This window comes from Belonocnema kinseyi, chromosome 9 (genome assembly GCF_010883055.1).
Source record: "Belonocnema kinseyi isolate 2016_QV_RU_SX_M_011 chromosome 9, B_treatae_v1, whole genome shotgun sequence".
NCBI classification, from domain to species: domain Eukaryota; kingdom Metazoa; phylum Arthropoda; class Insecta; order Hymenoptera; family Cynipidae; genus Belonocnema; species Belonocnema kinseyi.
Window position 1 is genome coordinate 45,482,698 of NC_046665.1, and position 19,144 is coordinate 45,501,841.

The following is a 19,144-nucleotide window of genomic DNA, read 5'->3' on the forward strand; positions in this document are numbered from 1 at the left end:
AGCGAGACATGGACTTATCAAGAAAAAGATAAGAGTAAAATTAACGCAATTGACATGAGATTCATGCGCATAATAAGCGGGAAATCCCTAATGCACAAAGTAGGTAACGAGATAATTCTAAAAGAAATTGGTGCAGAAGATACGCTAGTAGACACAAGGGAAAGAAATCGGTTAAGATGGTTCGGACATGTTGAGAGAATGCCAAATGAACGACTAACGAAACAAGTGTATCGAGGTAAAGTAAATGGCAACGTGCCCAGAGGTAGACCGCGGAAAGAATGGTTAGAGTGTGTGAATGAGACCCTACTTAGAAGAGATATAAGAAGTCACAGAAACACGAGAGTCTGCATGAAAAAATGCATGGACATAAAAGAAGCTAGAGAAGTATGCCATGACAGGAAATTATAGCGGCAAATAATTAATAAAAAGAGTGTCAGTAGAGTGAATGACGCCTGAAACAAAGACCTTGGCTATTAATGGACCCAAGTGCGGAACCTTACATAACGACTTCGTGAGGTTCTTCGCTTGTGGTGATTGCTAGAGAGATTGATCAGCAACCTGGGTCGGAGCAGTGTTGCGGAATGAACGTGTTATTTACTTAAATAGCACGAGAATTCCGGATAAATCTGAAAAATCTCTATCCCTTCCACACACTACTCCTTTCCCCTGCCGAGTGAGTCACGCCTACCCCGAAAGGGAAATGGCTTAATGGTGTAATAATAATAATAAGGAGATATTGTCAAAAATATCAGAGTTCGCATACCGTCACTAATCAGGTAGTCGGAGCGCTTGGGTTGGAGCAATGTTTCTTACACAATAGGTTTGTATATTTTTTTGTCCCATGAATTCTGGGAAGGCTGATAACTACGTTACTACGTCACTACGTTTATTACGTGGACCCGGAATCGCCGATTGATCGGCAAGTCACTGAAACTAATAGTTATACCGTAACGAATCTTTAAACGTGATTATCTCGAAATTGTCTTTTCAAAAACTGCTCGTGCTGTAACTTAAAATGTTATTGACTGATTAGGCTGAAATTTGCAGAGGTTTCTCTTTATGATACTATCGGAAGGATATACCTAAAAACTTAAAGATATCGGGCTATTAAACAATTTTTTGGGGGTAAAAACTGTTGAAAAAATGGTCGAAAATTTGGACCTTCGATTAAACAGCCGATATAAATTTTAATTTTCAACTTTTTTTTATTATTTTTTAGGTTTATCCTTCCCTTTAACACATAAGTAATCGAACAAAAAAACCTTTTCTATATCAGATAAATGAAAAAATTTTTACAGCTGCAGCAGTTTTCGATGCCTCGGAGCAGACGCTTGAAGAAATATTCTGCAGGGTCGCCATTTTGTAAAAAAAAAAATCACATGTTTTTTACACTTAACAATGTAAGAAAAAGATGTTAAAATTAATAAATGATCTAGTTATTTTATCAACTTTGAAAAAATTCATCAAATTTGATTGATTTTACCCTTTCTAAAGGTATCTCCCCCCTTACAATTAAAAATTAGCCGAATCGTTTGAGCTGAGCAAAAAAAAATTGTGGCTTTACGTCCGAAAAAAGTAAAAAAGAAAAAAAAAATTGAAGTCGGTTAATATCTTCTGTTCCCTTTTTTGAATTGAAAATTTTGAATATTCTAAAAAATTTCCCTATTATTTCGAAAATTATGGCGAATTTTTTAAATGTAAATTTTTTGCTACTGAATAGAATTAAAAATTATAAATGAAAAAAAAATGTTTTGCTCAATTTAGAATTTTTTGAAAGTTGCCAAAAACATGTTTTTTGGATTGAGCCCTATGCACATTTGTAATAGAAAATCTGAAATATATATATTTGATACAATTTTTAATATAAAACAAATATAATCTGCAATCAAAAATGTAACCCCCCCCCCCCCCCCCCCCCCCCCGATAAATCTAAAGAATTCTTACCTGAGCACTTTATTATCTGTTCGCTAAAAAAAATGGGATGCCATCAACAAGTATCCCCCTACGCATTAACCCCCACACATTAGCCCCCATTTTTTGCGTCTAAAAACTTAGTTTTAGCAAGTCGTCAAAATTGCTCCAAAAACGTAAAATTGACAATATTTGAACGCTTGAAACATCATTGAAAAAATTTTTTTCAACAAAATAACAGCTTTTTTCTTTGGTTCAAGCTGAAGACATTTCAGGTTCGACATATTCAACTTCTTTCAAAATATGTGTATAGGACTCAATCCGAAAAAGCATGTTTTTTGGCCATTCTCAAAAAATTCTAAATTGAGCAAAAAATAAATTTTTTAATTTATAATTTTTATTACTATTCAGTAGCAAAAAATTTAAATAGAAAAAATTCACCATAATTTTAGAATCAACAGGGAAAGTTTTTGTAATTTTCAAAATTTTGAATTTTGAATTCAAAAAAGGGAACAGAAGATATTAACCGATTTAAAAAACAACTTGTTTTTAAGCACGTTTCAAATAAAAAGTAGATAGCATAAATTACAATCGCATGCAAGAAACAATTATGTATAATAACATTGTGATATAGCCCCTTAAAATTCATATTTTTACTTACTTTTGAATGTTTCTGTTACGGCAAACCGCACCTGAGCAGGTACACAATGTCAAACCAACTTTGCCATACCGAGAGAGTACGGGTTCCGAACGTTTTTGGCACTATCGTTCCCTTACGAACTGTTACTGTGAATGTATGTATTCGTATATAGGACGCGTCTAGCTGGGTGTACAAATCCAAATAAAATGTTTCACCAGTGGTTAGAAGAGCACTTGTCATTTCTTACATCTATCTGAGCGTAAACTTTTGAATGTTATTTTCGCGTGACAACTTTCTTAAAAGTATAGAAAAACCTAATTAAATTGTAACGTTGGTGAAATGTTTAATGTTGAACTTCGCATAACACGTTTACACCTACGATAGCCATACTTTTCCTATACTTCAGAAACAATTTACACACTTGATTTATACTCAGGAGATATACTTCAGCCATACTTTGATTGAACCTCAGCTATTCTTTATCTTTACTTCAGTTACACTGCAGCTGTACGTATCAGATATACTTTATAAAAACTTTCCATATACTTGATTGACTGTACATTGTTATATTTAAGCTATATATCGACTATACTTTATTCAAATATACATAAATTATCGGATCGTCTCATTTGCCATACTGTTACTATACTATCTAACAGATCACTACCATATGATTTCGCACATGTTTTCATACACTGAAAAAAAAATTGCATTAAATCAAGTAGGCTAGTTTACTTAGCTGATTTTACTTGAAAGAAGCAAGTATTTTCTTTTTACAAGGGACCGATTTTCTTGAATCAAGAAAATAATAGAATCAGATAACTACTTGAGTCAAGAATATATTTACTCTAAGGGCCAGACCGGACTGGATCTGGCCCATATCGGGATTCCTAGTCGGGGCCAGATCGCGGATGAAACACACGCACAGGTCGGGGCCAGGTCGGGACTCCCGATCGGGAAACCCGGTCGGTGCCCGATTGGTCTCATGATAATACATTGCATGCATTTCGCGAATAAAAAGAGATTTATAAAGTATAAATAATATTATTTATTTAATACAAAAATGACTTTAAGTTAATTCTAGTTAACTAGAACCTAAAAAAAAGTGTTTTTTAGTGTAGGGTCATCTGCTTTCGACGGCTACCCCAATCTTTGGAATTTCCAATAATTGTTCCAATTTGGCTCAGAACCGCTTCCTCCGTCGTTTCTATGTTTTCATCGTTCATGGAATTAACACTGATCGCTGCTTCTGCTTCTAAGAAAAGTAAAATAAATAAAGTATAAAACTCTCAGGCTGGCCGCCGGACTGGAAACCCGGAAAATGGCTGGGAATTTGTTAAGGTAGAGAAAATCCGGGAATTGACAGTGATTTTATTGTTTTACCGGAAAGTTTGTAAATATTTAAAAAACAAATCTGCCTAAGTTCAATTTCAAATTTTTTTAAATAATTAATTTAATTGTTATCGATTTCAATGATGACATCATTCAGTTCACAATGCGTAATTTAAAAATCTTTTGCTTTAGAAATTTTTCATTTTAGGTTTTTATTTTTAATTTAGAGAATTTCAAAAAGGATTTTTGAAGACTTAATAAACTAAAAATTAAAACCGTTTGAAGTTGAGAATTTTGTATAAAAAATATTTGTATTTTATTAACAGTAAATATAAATAAATTATTTTAAAAATGAATCTGTAATTTAGGTCTTATAAGGGAACAATAATTCACTTTACAAAACGATTCGAAATCCGGTCAAGATTAAGAATTTCGAGATTTTATCATGGAAAAAATTAACTGTTTTAATTTGAAATCTTAGTCATTAAATAATGCAAACGTCTGCCTAAAACTTTATAAACTATTTATAAATTTAAAATAACTTCATAATAATGCAGTTGTAATTAAAGACTTTCATTAAATTTAAAATAATGTTTCAGTTTGAAATAAACAAATTTTTATGCATTCGATTAAATATTTTTTAATTAAAGAAAAAAGAATAATTATTTAATATTTAGCAATATTTAACTGTTCATTTAAGAATAATTAATTGAAACCAAATATTTTTAAGTTAACAATTTGAAATTGAATTGTTTAACATAGAAAGCCTCGAATCGTTCTATTTAAAAAAATGTTACATTTGCAAATGAAATTGTTGAATTTTTTTGTTCAAATAGCAATTGAAAACTTATTAATTGTATAGAAAAAAAAGAATTATTTTAAGACGCATTTAGGTGTTTTAAAAAGACTCAACATTAATTTAAAGCTTGAAATGATTGCAAATATTTTAAAAGTTTCAAAAGAATAAAAACTTCTTGGTACGATTCGTAGGGAAATTGAAAATAATTTTACAGTTTGGAATATTATTTAAAAATAATATTCAAAAAGATTTTAAGATTTCCAAAATTGGTGAAAAAGAATGTCGAAGATTTTAAGAATTTTCATTAATTTTGCAGGGGTTTCTAAATGTTATAGGGAACTTTCTATTCATTTTAAAAGATATTTAAAAATTCTAAAAAAATTTTAAATAAGTTTAACGTTGAATAAATTTAAAACAACTTCTACATTTCTCAAGATTTTCAAATAAAATTTTGAAGCCTTACAAGAATGTTTAACGTGTTTAGGATAAAAATAATGCAACTTCCAATTTAAGAATTGTTAAGTTAAACAAATTTAATTTTTAAATTTTTAACGTATTTACCTTGAAATTGTTAAAAATATAATTTTTTTTAATTTAAAGTTCACTGATTCTTTTAATATACACCTTTGAAAAAGATAACGTGAATTTATTTAGCTTAAAATCGTTCAGAATAATATAATTTAAAATTTTTTTAATTCATTGATTCTTTAATGTACACATTTGAAAATGATAACGTGAATTTATATTTTTAGAATTGAATCTGACTTTTGAACTTATTTTTTTTTAATTCTAAATTTTGCAGTTTACGTGCATTTCATGTTAAGTTCTTCAATTGAAAAGTGTTAGAGCCTTTCATTTTTTACGTTTAAGTTATTGAGCAATTGAATACAAAATTTTTTAATTAAAAAGCTCTTACAATTCAATTTCAAAAGTTTAAAATTCAAGAGTTTAATTTTGAGTGCTTTAATTGTCAGTTTATTTTTTTTACTGCAAATGCATGAAGCTTCATGAGTTTTAGAACATTTCTTAGATGGAACCCTAAAACTTCGATCGCTGGCATAATTTTCAGTATCAGAATCAGTACCTGATTGTGAATTTTCATCGAATTTTCCTGGCGAAAATTAAGATGATTCGAAAATAAATGTTAAGTATCGGAAAATTAGATATATAAGGATTTAACTGTTACAAGTATTTATGACAGGGAAATGGAAGAAAAGGTGATGTTAATATACAAGAACCACAATAATTAAGTGCAGGAAAGAAAGTAAGGTTACAGAATTAGAAAAATTGGATTTTTACGTACCTACGTTGAGCATTCACAGGAAAAATTATACTTTTTTCATAAATATTTGCTGGTCCTTGCAATATCACTAATCGATGGTTTTTTTTAAATTCTTATAATTTCACAGAAATTATTCTTTAAAAATCCAAACCAAAAGTTGGTGATTAACTCGATTTCAGTGCTCCCAACGAAAGCTTCTTGCTTCACTACACATGCGTTGCACTCGGCATCTGATTAGTTACTATTCGCGCGCCGTTTAAAATGCTAAAAAATATTATTTTTATTGTTTATTATAAATAAAGACATTTCGACTTATAAAAATGTCCATTACATCGATATCAATGAATCTTGATAAAAGTAAAAATTAATTAAATAAATATTCTGGGAATTAAAATTATCCTTTAGATTATGTACAGAATATGCATTTAACTAATTTTTATTTTTTCATCAAGATTCATGAATTTCTATCTAATGGCATTTTTGAAAGTAGAAATGCCATTATTTTTGATAAAGAAGAGAAATAATTTATTTTAGCATTTTAAACTGCGCGCGAATAGCGACCAATTAGACGCCGAGTGCAACGCATGCGCAGTTGATTACGGATCTCTTGTTGGGAGCACTTGCTCGATGGGTATTTTGATTCTACTACTTGATTTCGAAATTCATGTTATGAAAAAGTGTCCTTAATGTATTTGGATATTGAATTGTTCATTTTAAAAAATCTGAAATGCACTTCCGACTTTTTCACATATTCTATTATGACAAGATCACTATTTTTGGAGATTACCTATTTTTACTAATATTAGTCGACATATAGTATTTTATAACAGATTTTATCACTTTAACTCTACATTAAATAAATAAAAAATTAATATAAATGGATAAAATAGTATAAAACAATATATAAAATATAATAAATACATTGACAAAATAATTGACTTTTCATTGATAAAATGATTTCATCTGAAACTGCGTTGATATCAGGCGGAAATTCATTTTCAAGTGAATCCAAATTGTCTGGTTTGTCTAAATTCATCAATTGAACGGGTTAGATAGTGTTAACTTCCGGATCACTTGCATTTCCATCTATAATCATTTCATTCGTATTGATTAAAAAAATATAATTTAATTGATGATCACTTTATTTGAGGTTTGGTTTCAATTAGCCCCAGAACTTAATTACTTACCTTCATTTTCCTCACGCAGGTTTCGAGGTACACTGGTTAGTGTCCGGTGCCTCCGAACTCGTCGCGTACTTGTCTTAGGCATTTTCAATCATTTATAAAATATTATAAACGAATAATATTCCAATTTCAATTCACTATCAAAAAACAATAATCAATCAGGGCCAGATCGGGAATCCCGGTCAGGGCCAGATCGGTAATAAGTATGACATCGGGAGATTTCTGCACGGGGAGCAAAAAACTATTGAGTTAATTTGTTCCATTATACTTATTTGCGTCAAGTCTAATAAAATATTGAATTAAGAATATTATATTCTTATGATAAGTAACTAAAACTCTAACGAAATGTTTCTTGATCCAGGTGAACTCGTATACTTATTTTCACTACTATTTTAATTCAAACAATGTTCATGTTCTTGAGACGAGAAAGTTAATGTATTCAGCGAAGAAATAATTTCTCTTAGAACAATGCTTGAATAAATTCCTTCAGATACTTATTAATTTGAAACGAATGTCAGATTGACTTCGAAGATACCTATTTTATCAAGCTAGAAACACATCAATTTTTTCAACATAAGAAGTGTAGACTTGATACAATAGACATCACACACATACTATGAAAATTAATATATTAGTCTAAATTAATTTACTTCTTACTGCATAAGTATCTTATTAAATATAATAATCGACAAGTTGACATGTTATGAAGTTGGTTCACTCATAAAAATATTGAAAAAATTATAAGTTTATTGCGTCGGTAAGTTTTTGGTGGCAAGAAATTAAAATTTTCAAATAGATTTGAAAAAAGTGTTTTTAATTTTGAAATAATTATGCAACACTCAAAAGTCATTTCATTCCTAGAATTATTAAAAGGTTATAAATTTACTGCGTCTACAATTTTTTTTCGCTTATTATTTGTATGCATTAATCTACTCAAAATTAAACCATTTCGAATTTTTTTAACCGTGAAACATTTTTGTGAATCGGTAAAAAAAATTATCTGAACTTAGAAATAACAATAAATATTCCTGCTAGATACAGGAATTCTTTATTCAATAAGGAAATATTACTTTTTTGGATTCGGCTAGATAAAAATTGATTTCTAAAAAGTTAAAAATTTTGTTATGTGAACCTTATTTAATTTAAATTAAAGTTGTAAGACATAGTTGTATTTGTTTACACTATTTTCGTGTTCCATAATAGCAGTTTTAAAATCACAAAAATGGTAAAATTCATGAAAGTTATAAGTAAAAAAAATAGTTTTAAAAATATAAAATGATTTACCTTTAGAAAAAATGGTAATCTAGCCGAATTCAAAGAATTAATTTTTCCTTAATGAAAACAAATTCCTTTCTTAGGCAGGAATTTTTAAAATAATTTCAATTTTATATTCTTACTTGCTATCTGAAATAGTTATTATCTTGTTTTATATTTGTATGTTATTAATTGGCAATACAATGCTTCCCGCGTACTGTAGCGCGCATATAATTTTGCCATTTTAAATAATCAACTATAAATTTAGGTTTTTTAAAATAAAATTAACAAAATTAGAGTTTTCAGTCAATGAATTCAATGATCATAGAAAATTTCATTTCAGCATGTCATTAATTATAGGAAATTTAATGCGGATATTCTTAGTATGTATATTTATAAAAACTTAATAAAATTAAATTTTTCAGTCGAAGAATTCATTAATCATGGAAAATGTCTTGGACTACAAATGGTTAACATTTTGGAAATCACCCATATACTTACATAATTTTTTTATTATTTAAATAATAAAAAATAAATATATAACAGCATAAAACAAAGTTATAAGCTTTAAAAAATACTTTAAAATTAAATTATTAAATTTTCTTGATAATTTGAAAAAATTCTATGCGTTTTTAAACAAAAATATTTAAGAAAAAAGAATTCAATAACATTTTTAAAAAGTTTATTAAGAATGCATTTCATTTTATAAAGGAACAATTAAAAAATTGACACTTAAAAATGTTTTAAATAAAATAATTGAGAAGGTAAGGAGGAAGCAAACAAATATTTTGCAGCCTACCACCGTGAGATCGCTTTTAACCTGCAATTTCTTGCACTAAACGTTTCTTTACAAAATTATTGTTTTCTCTGATTTCGAAGTATTTTATATTTAAAAGAAAAATAAAGTATCGATCATTTTTTACAATAGGTAATATTTAAACTAACGATCAATTTTTTCTACATATTTTTAATTATTGTTTAGGAATTGTTATTTTAAATTAAAAACTAAGTTAAAAAGTATTATAAAAGAATTAAATAAATCGAAAACTGTTCGTTTTACAAAGGTTTTTAAAAATCAGAAAGTATTTGTTTGTCACTGAGGTTATTAAAGCGTTTTTGAAGTTAAAAGTTCTTTATTTTTTATATGCTTCAGATAGTTTTTAAGCTGATTATATTTTTAAAGAAAAAATTATTGAACCCTTTGTAAAATAAGTAGTGTTCAATTATTTTTTGCATATTTTAAATTGCTATTTTAGGAAAGCAATTCCATATTCAAATCTTCGTAAAAAAGGTATGATAAAAGAATTCGATAAATTGAAAACTGTGCGGTTTATGAAAATTTTCGTATAGCAGAACATAATTTTGTGTCATTAGTGTTATTAAGGCATTTTTGTACTTGCAACTTTTCTTTATTATTTATTACCTTTGGGTCGTTTTTAATGGTTTTAAATATTTTTTAAAAAACGTATTAAATGCCTAGTTAAATAAGTGAAACTTACTTCGCTTTTTAAAATATTTTAAAGTATTGTTTAAGAAATGTTATTTTGCATTAAAAATTGAGTAAGAGAGTATTATATACGATAAAAGAGTTGGATAAATTGAAAAGTATCGAGCCTTTTTTGAAATAAGAAATATTCAATTCTGAAATTTTTCTAAGTAAAAAATGGTAAATTAAAATTGAGTTCAACAACTTTTAGTTTGAAGTTGGTGCAGGCTCACCATATGACTTGGCATGACCCTGCCTTGAAATTCTTACCCAAACTTTTGTCACTGAGATCAAAGATAAGCCTAGATGCAGCACGTGTATGGTTCGAGGAACTAATTGTAGATGGCGCTCCCGACGAAAATTGCCCGATCCCCCCCATGCCTCTCAAACCGAAAATCTCACACCAACTACTTTGCCCCTGCAATCTTCTCCCGTCGAACAAGTCCACCAAATAGCCGATACTAAGTCGGCAAATACTAAATACTTAAACATATAAAATACAAATTTTATATCGAGAATTTTGATTTATTATTTTCGATTCATAAATCAATTATTTGAATAAATTTTGCATCTAGAAAATATGTAGACATCTTTAATTGAAAAAATTAGTCATTTTGCAATTAAAATTTACTGTCTATGAATAATATTATTTTGTTGTTTTGAAAAAAAAGCGGTAGAAATTCTACTAAATGAAACTATACGTTTCAAGACATTAAAAGTTTTAATTGATAAACATTTAGTTGAAATTAAAAATAATTAATTTATTAAATAAATATGATCGTACAGCGTTCTCGCATGTATAATGAGCGATTGGGAGTTTTTAGATGTAGAGTTAAATTTTATAAGAATACCGCCTCCCTCACGATTATTAATTTAAGTAAAGAATAATTCGTAAATTTGTATGTTTGTGTAATTGATTATGAATTAAATCAAGTATAATGAAACGATAAACTTATATAATAAAAATATTTTTTATTTTTTGTATATAATATTTTATAGAAATTTATGTATCTTATTATGTATGTAAATTATGTCCCGAGTTTTTAAACTGAGAACCCCATAATTTCAAAATTGAAAAAATGTATTTTTGAATTTTACTCGAGTGGTTGATCAGAATATTTTGCCTGAAATTTCTCAATTTAAGGTAAAAGGTCAGAAATTATTGGAAAGTTTCAAAAACATTTATCTCTTAATTGTTAGTTTGTAATAAAATAATCCGTAAATGAACTATTTATTGTCGCGGGCACATTCTCATCGTGCATTGTGCCCGTGGCTCGCAAGTTTGAGCGCGCTTGGGGCGCGTGTCTTTTGATTCCCGCGATTCGCGCTCAGATATTTATTCCTTGCATTTAGAATGCTTGAATGAAACTTTATCAAAAATATCTCTTTAGATCGCAGTATGTATATACGTGTTCATATTCTGAATTTTTTGCTTAAATAAGTATAGTTAAAGATTAAGTTTCTCAAAGCTCTGTAGGCTCTTAGGTGCACAATATTATCGTGACACTCCCGCTGCGCACTCGATTTTTGACAGACAGTTGTAAATTTATATTTTCTGAACCACCTTAAAATAAGCTTAAAAAATACAATCCTTTTTTTAGACATTTTTATGTTGTTATGCTAATAATAGGATTTTGGTTTTCATATTATTTTTTATACATGTATAAAGCAAAATATCCTACAAGTCTTCTTTTAAATTTTTTACGTATCTCGCGTCTTTTGGCGTAAGATTGGATTTTTCGATTATCTGCATATATTACTTGCGATAAAACAAAATTACGAGTCCTACTGAAAAGTGGTTTAAAGAAATTTTGTTGGGTTTTTCAAAACCTATCATTTCTCTTTGAGACTTTTTGTCGTATTTTGCGTAATTTGTTTCAAAATTTGAATGTCGTAGTGTCAAATTTCGGGCAATTCTAATACTTTCTCCATCATAAATAATAAGAATATAATAAATGAATACAAATTTGTATCACTTTTTTGGGCGAATAACTTTTTTCAATCAATTTGTTTTTGTACCTTTTGTTGTTTTTCCACAAATTTTTCATTTTTATTTTTAATACCAATTTTATGATCAAGACCAAAACTGAGTGTCCTGTCAAAAAGTAATTCATATCAAATTTGTAGCTCTTTTTCGAGTAAATAATTTTTGTTCAATCATTTTTTTTTCGTAACTTGTATCATTTTTTTACAAAGTTTTTTTAGATTTTCAATGTTATTTTTCACGAATAAGACAAAAAGTACACCTCCTATCAAAAAGTGATTATTAACGAATTTATAGATCTTTTTTGAGATAACAATTTTGGTTGATTCATCTTCTTTCGTATCCTACATAATTTGACCACAAAATGGGATTTTTCATTTCTCATTATTTTTTGTGCAATAAAAATTAGAATTTTCGATTTTACAAAAAAATGCAAAAATTTTGTATGATAATCTTGTAGGGCTTTTAAAAAGCAATGTTTTTCTTTACTTTTTTTTCATATCTTACGTTGTTTGGCTTATAATTTTGATTTTCGATTGATATTAAAAAATTTTTAAATGCTTTAACTCTGAGAGTTGTTTTTGTATAAAAAAAAAAGTCATCAGGATACATTGTTTGGCTTTCTGATTACTATTAATAGCCGCAAATAAAAATTTTAAGTATAGAGAAATATGCCAAAATTTGTTTTTTTATCCAAAATGGCTGTTTAACGAACTCGTCCTTTCTTCTCGGAATTGTCGGATTTTTCTTTTCTTATCCTTTCTCAATCATAAATTATGAGAATGAGAAAAATTAGAGGACCTTTAATTTTTGTTATTAATTTCAGTTTTTAAATCATTTGATTCTTCAAAGTAAAACGCTGTTACTTTTCTCTGTAATATTGATATTTTATCCAATATAAATAAAATTGAAAATAAAGTTTCTTAAGTAAAGTCTCCATATACTTGTTCTCTGTCATTCTTTTAATTGTTGTAATTTCGTTTTCTGAGTATTGTCGATTTTTTGTTGTGTATTTTTATGCTAAACAAATTTTAAACTATACATTATAAGGATAATTTCATTAAATACAAAAATCGAAACTTTAAAGGGCCGTCAGTAAACTGAATTACTAATTACATGGGCGGGGGGGGGGGGGGGGGGGGGGGGGGGGGGGGGTGTCATGCTTAAAACTATGGTTCGAACAGGGGTTGGGGTTCAGTGGAAGAAAAGTTATGAACTTAGATAACATTTAGTATGTTTCCTTATTATTAACTTTTAAAGAATTGTTCTTTTTTTCTCTGTTTTTAAGAAACCCCCTTTTCCCGTTTTTTCGCTTAAATTCTTTTTCGTAGAAAGTCTACTATTATATTCGTGGTTCGGAATTCAATTCGTTTGGTTACAAATTCTAGTATTTAGTTGCAAATTTTATTATTCTGTAAATGCAACTATTTTGTTAAAAAGTCATCTTGTTTCGTTAGGAATTCAGAAGCTTGGTTAAAAGTTGAACTACTTTGTAAAAAATTATTCTTTTGGTTTTAGATTCACCTCTTTGCTCGAAAATTTAACTATTCTATTTTTATAAAATTAATCTTCTGCGGATAAAAAGTCATTTTTTGGCTGAACACTTTTGTTAAAAATGTAACTATTTTGTTGAAAATTCGTTTTTTTTTTAATAAGAATTAATTTTTTTAACTAACAAGGTAAACATTTCATTTTTGATTTCAATATATATTTTTTATTAAAAATTAATATTTTCTGGTTAAAAATTGCTCCTTTCTTATTTAAAAGTCATGTATTTTGCTAAAAATTTGTCTTTTTCTACCGAAAACAAATTATCTGCGTTGAAAATTCATCATTTTTTATTAAAAATGGAACTGTTTGGGTCTACATTAATCTAATTTGGTTGATGATTCAGCAATTTTGTAAGAAATTGAACTATTCGATAGAAATTTAAGTTTTTTATTTCAAATTATACCAGTTTTATAACCAACAAATTGGTTTAATGAAAATTTAACTTTTTGGCAGAAAATTAACTTTTTTTATAAAAAATCATATTTTTGTTGGAAATTCGTCCTTTTTATAGGTAAATCGTCCTCAAGAATTTAAAAATCAAAAATTTTGTTAAAAATTAATATATTTTGTTGAAAGCTCATCTTATTTTGGTAGATCATTCATACAATGCTGGAAAATTCATTTCTTTGGTTAAAAATTTAACTATTTTGTTCGCAATTTATCTTCTTTAATTGAAAGTTAAACGACTTGGTTAAAAGTTGAACTTTATCATTAAAGATTCATATTTTTAGAAATCCCTTTGATCTTTGGGGTTCACTCTTTTGTTGAAAATTTAATTCCTCGATATAGTTGAAAATTTTTGTTGTTGAGAAATAGTGTTCAGTTGAGGCACTAGTCTATTGCTCCGTTACTGCATATTCTTATATTAAGAAAATATATTCTTGAAGTGTATCAGAAATGATTTCTTGGAATTAAACTATGTTCTGCATTTGAATACATCTCTATATGAAGTAAAATAATAAAGTTTTAGAATAATAAAATGCGATATTCTATATAAGAATACATTTTCTCAGATTAAGAAAATTTACGCTTGTTCCAAGCATACGGTAGCAGGTTCTTATTTATGTGGAACACACTCATATTCTATCGTCCCCATTCGTATCTACGATTGACTTGAATCAAGTAATATTTTCTTGATTCAAGAACAATTTTTTTTCAGTGTAGATCGATCCCCTTTCCAATTTCTTTTATCCGGGTTATATTGCTCTGATAACTTTGACATATCCAATTAAGCTCGGGTGTCAGGTGACACCATAACGCATATATTGAAACTTCGAGTTTCGATACCTGTAGAGCAGGTTAAAACACGGTGTTTGCATCCCTAGGGTTGAAATATTTTGTCTTCTAATTTCGCTACGTGTAGTGCGGGCTGAAACATAGTGCTCACATCCCTAAGGTTGAAACATTTTTTTCAGCTCTAAAGTAGACGCGTAGGTAGTTAGGGTCTACAGGTACCTCAACTCGAATTTTCAGTAGATTTGCCATGAAAAATAATATGCATTACTAGGAATGTACTAGGCAGTCTGATAAGTACCTGAAAATTCTAAGAGATGGCATTAGTATTCACTAATGTGAACTATTTTCGTCGAGCTTGATCCTTCAAATGACGTCTCTCAAAACTTCAGCCATTTATGTTTACGCGTTTAAAAGTTACAGCACTGAGAAGCGACTAACCTCCGAGTTTTTTTTATATGGAAAAATCTGAGTTTCTAGTTTTGATCAAACACTACTATCTTCGCAAGAAAACGATATCCGCGACCAAGCTGGATAAGTATTACCCGGACTCTGCACCGTCGATTGGAACGATTCATAAGTGGCTTACAGAGTTTCGTTGTGGCCGTACGAGCACAGTTGATGCTGAACGATCTAGGCGCCCAAAAGAGGTCACTACACGAGAAAATGTCGAAAAAATCCATGATATGATGTTGAATGATCCCAAAGTGAAATTGAGAGAGGTAGCTAATGCTGTAGGCATATCATTGGAACGTATGGGCAATATCGTGCATTCAGTTTTGGGCATGAAGAAGCTCTGCGCGCGATGGGTGCCGCGTTTGCTCACAGTGGACCAAAAACGAATTCGTGTGACAACTTCCCAGCAGAATTCGGCATTATTTTCGCGTAAGCCGACCAAGTTTTTGCGCCGATTCATAACCATGGATGAAACCTGAATCCACTACTACACTCCTGAGTTAACGCAACAGGCAAAACAGTGGGTTCCACCGGGCCAAAGTGCTCCGAAGCATCCAAAAACGCAACAATGGGTCGGAAAGGTTATGGCCTCCGTATTTTGGGATGCACATGGCATAATATTCGTGGACTATCTTGAAAAAGGTAAAACCATAACCGGAGCATACTATTTATCATTATTTGACCTATTGAAAATCCAAATCGCCGAAAAACGACCGCATTTGAAGAAGAAAAAACCGCTTTATCATCACGACAATGCGCCTGTTCATTCATGCTTAGTTGCACAAGCAAAATTGCATGACATCGGCTTCGAATTGGTTCCTCAGCCACTGTATTCACCAGGCATGGCCCCCAGCGACTATTACTTGTTCCCTAACCTTAAGAGATGGCTCACCGGTAAGCGTTTTTACTCAAATGAGGAGCTCATAGCTGAAACTGAGGCGTATTTTGGAGACCTTCCGATCGAGTACTTTTCGGACGGTATCAAAAAGTTAGAAAATCGTTGGACTCGCTGTATCGACCTAGAAGGAGAGTATGTTGAATGCAAAATACTATTTAACTTCCACTTATAGAGTGCTTATTAAATTTCTTTTAGGTTTAAATAAAAATGAAAATTAACTTACTTAAGGCTCTATGAGATACAAAAATCTAAGAAAAGAATGCAATTTCGAGAAAGGAATCAGGATGGAAAAGGATCGCATTAATATAAAGTCTTTTTAAACCACCCTACCAAAAATGTTATCCTTTTCTATCCTATATATTTTTTAAATAAATAGAACATAATTATTGTAGAGATATGTTAAGATAAAAAATGTGAAAGTATAGAAGATCAGGATAGAAAATATTAGGGTTATTAAAAATTGAAACAGGGTGATAAAATCACAAATGCTGGAAGGAAAAACTCTTAGAAAGTGATGAGAACTAAAACGCGTGGTGAAATAGATATAATAATTATTAGAAATGGTCTGCTCCTTTGAACCATCCTACCAAAAATTATTTTCCATATCATTTTTAGAAGACAGTAGAAAATACAAAGTTATTGTAAAGGCATGATAAAATAATTAGGCGTGATAGGCGTGATAAAACTTGATATAAAAATATAGGATGGCAGAACGTATAATGAGATAGAAAAAATAAAAGGTGTATTTGAGGTTGTATTAATGAAGAACAAAATTGTTTGAAAGGAGCACAGTATGTGAAAATATAAACTAGGATTAAAAAACATATCATTTTTGTAAAGTTGAGAGCAATCAAGAATAAGAAAAAGAAATAGAAACGCATGTAAGTTTACTATTTTAAGAAAGAGGGCCCAGGTGAAAAAAGTTATGTATAATTTATATATGTGACGTTCGCCGAAGAAAGGGGGCTTACTGTAAAAAAAATCAAAATCAATGTTTTTGTACATTTCGATAGTTTTTGAGCTGTTTTTTTTTTTTTTTTTTTAATGAAGCCATTGGGGAAAATATCCAAGCGTTATTATTGCTAATAATTGAGTTGTTAGGTAGCCGAGAAATCGGGATATGACTCGAAAGCTCGAGATTCCGTGAAACACCTCCCACCACTCACCACCCCATCTATGTGTCTCATCTATACCCCGTCTGTGAGCCGCGTCTACGGCCTATCTCTTTCCGTGACAATGTAGTTGTAAGTGGAGAGGGAAGATTTCGTGAGTCTTCCCTCTCTCCTAAAAGTCCGGTCTATCGGGTCGACTTCAACCGCTCGCCCTGAAAAATCTCACTTTTCAGAGTAAGCCCCCTTTCCTCGGCGCACGTCACATATAGTGGACAAAACACTGATATTTTTTATTTGTCTCACATGGAAAATTTCATTAAACAAATGAGAAATATTATTATTTTATCCACTGTAGATAAAGTATATATAAGTCTTTCACCTGGGGCTTAAGATAAATATGCTAAAAAAATGATAGAATAAGTCGAAAGTTGAACAGGATATCATGCTAAATCTAAGGAAGACTTTTATTTCAATGCTATGAGGAAATTGTTGTTTGTTTAGGTCAACATAACGTTAATTTTTGTTGGACCCCAACATCATACTACAACATCAACGACGTCTTTTCCTGTTCGACAACAGATTTTATATCCTGAAAGTACTAAAATCGCACGTATATCTCCCCAATATTTACGAGTTGCCCAGCCTTCGAGAAAGCCTAGTCCGGGGACTTTATTCAGTCTCTCTGGATCAAAAGCTTTCAATATTACTCGTAAGGGTGGCATAGTTTACGTCTCAAGTCCAAACCATCTTCAAACTCAACCATCTACATTTCTGTAAGTATTATTCTCTGAAGCTGTGTACAATTTCTTACATTCAAATCTTGAAAAATGTTAAAATAAGAAAGAAGTATTCTTTTATCCCGTCCTTAAATCCAAATATTGATTAGGGTCCTTAATTTTTTTTAGAAAAAATGTTAATGGAATCCCAGGGTCTGAGGAACTAATTATAAAATTTAATAGATGATTAGCTTCAATTTAGTCTTTAAAACTTGTATTAAAATTATAATGAACATAATATCTTTTAATAGATCTTTTTGCTCAAAGGAGTATAAATCATGAATTAAAAGTGTTTTAAAATAATTAAAATGTATTTTATTTTCTAGCTTAAAAATAGAATGGAGAACAGCAGATAATAGTTTTTCCTCTACCCAAATAACAATCCATTTATTTGACGTTAATTCGCGACGAATTGGCGAACCCTGTGGTACAAATCAAACGACGAATATGCATTCTTGTGCAAATGCTAAATCTAAAAAGGAATGTGAAACCAGGTGTGGAGTTGGTAGTGGTTTGCTCAAGTAAGAATTGATTTTATTTTTATTTTATGTTACATTAATTTGAAAATACTAATTTTGTGACTGCTTATTGTGAAATATGCCTTGTTCCGATAAGCAAGATAATTGAGTAATTCCCAGAGATAAATCGAGATTTTCTCGGTAAAAAATAACACTTTTTCTTCAGAAATAATGCTTACACTGACGAATGCACCTGGAGACTGAACAATGCAAACAGCCCTGGGGCCACAATGACCGAAAGATACGAAACTTGCTCACCGGACTTGAATTTCTGTCCTGATCACATTTGTGACGAACTAGAAGTTCTTGATCATCGAATTTGCCCCCAGGACTGCACTATTGAATGTAAGTCCATATTCATATGAAAAAGATTGTTTATAAAAAGAAAATATAATTGATTATTTAAAATTTCTATTTAATTATTTCAATGAAAGTTAACAAAAATAATTGTGTTAACAACTTATTATTGTGAATAACTATCTTCTCGTACAGTAATGTTAGAAAGTAGCGGCCAACTTTTCAGTTAGAGTGAGGTAATAATAAATGCAATTAAACAAAGTATTTAAATACAAAATTTATTATTGACTATAAGTATTTTTACATAGTAGTCCAGGCGAATTACACTTTAGGAAAAAGAAAATTGTTAGCAGCACTAGAACAATTGGAAATGGTAAAGTGGTTCATAATAAACGTAAAAAAGAAAAATGCGTGAGTGTGAGGGGTGTGGC

The 19,144-nt window shown here is 29.8% G+C and overlaps 1 protein-coding gene across 4 annotated transcripts in view; it reads left to right on the plus strand.

Annotated features, from left to right (window-relative positions):
* Positions 1 to 19,144, plus strand: part of LOC117180895 (proto-oncogene tyrosine-protein kinase receptor Ret) — a 161,674-nt gene that overhangs the window by 85,673 nt on the left and 56,857 nt on the right. For all 4 annotated transcript variants that reach the window (XM_033373488.1, XM_033373490.1, XM_033373489.1 and 1 more), the window contains 3 exons: positions 17,624 to 17,895; positions 18,225 to 18,419; positions 18,583 to 18,761. In XM_033373488.1, coding sequence (XP_033229379.1) covers positions 17,624 to 17,895; positions 18,225 to 18,419; positions 18,583 to 18,761 — 646 coding nt within the window. The remainder of the gene's footprint in view (positions 1 to 17,623; positions 17,896 to 18,224; positions 18,420 to 18,582; positions 18,762 to 19,144) is intronic.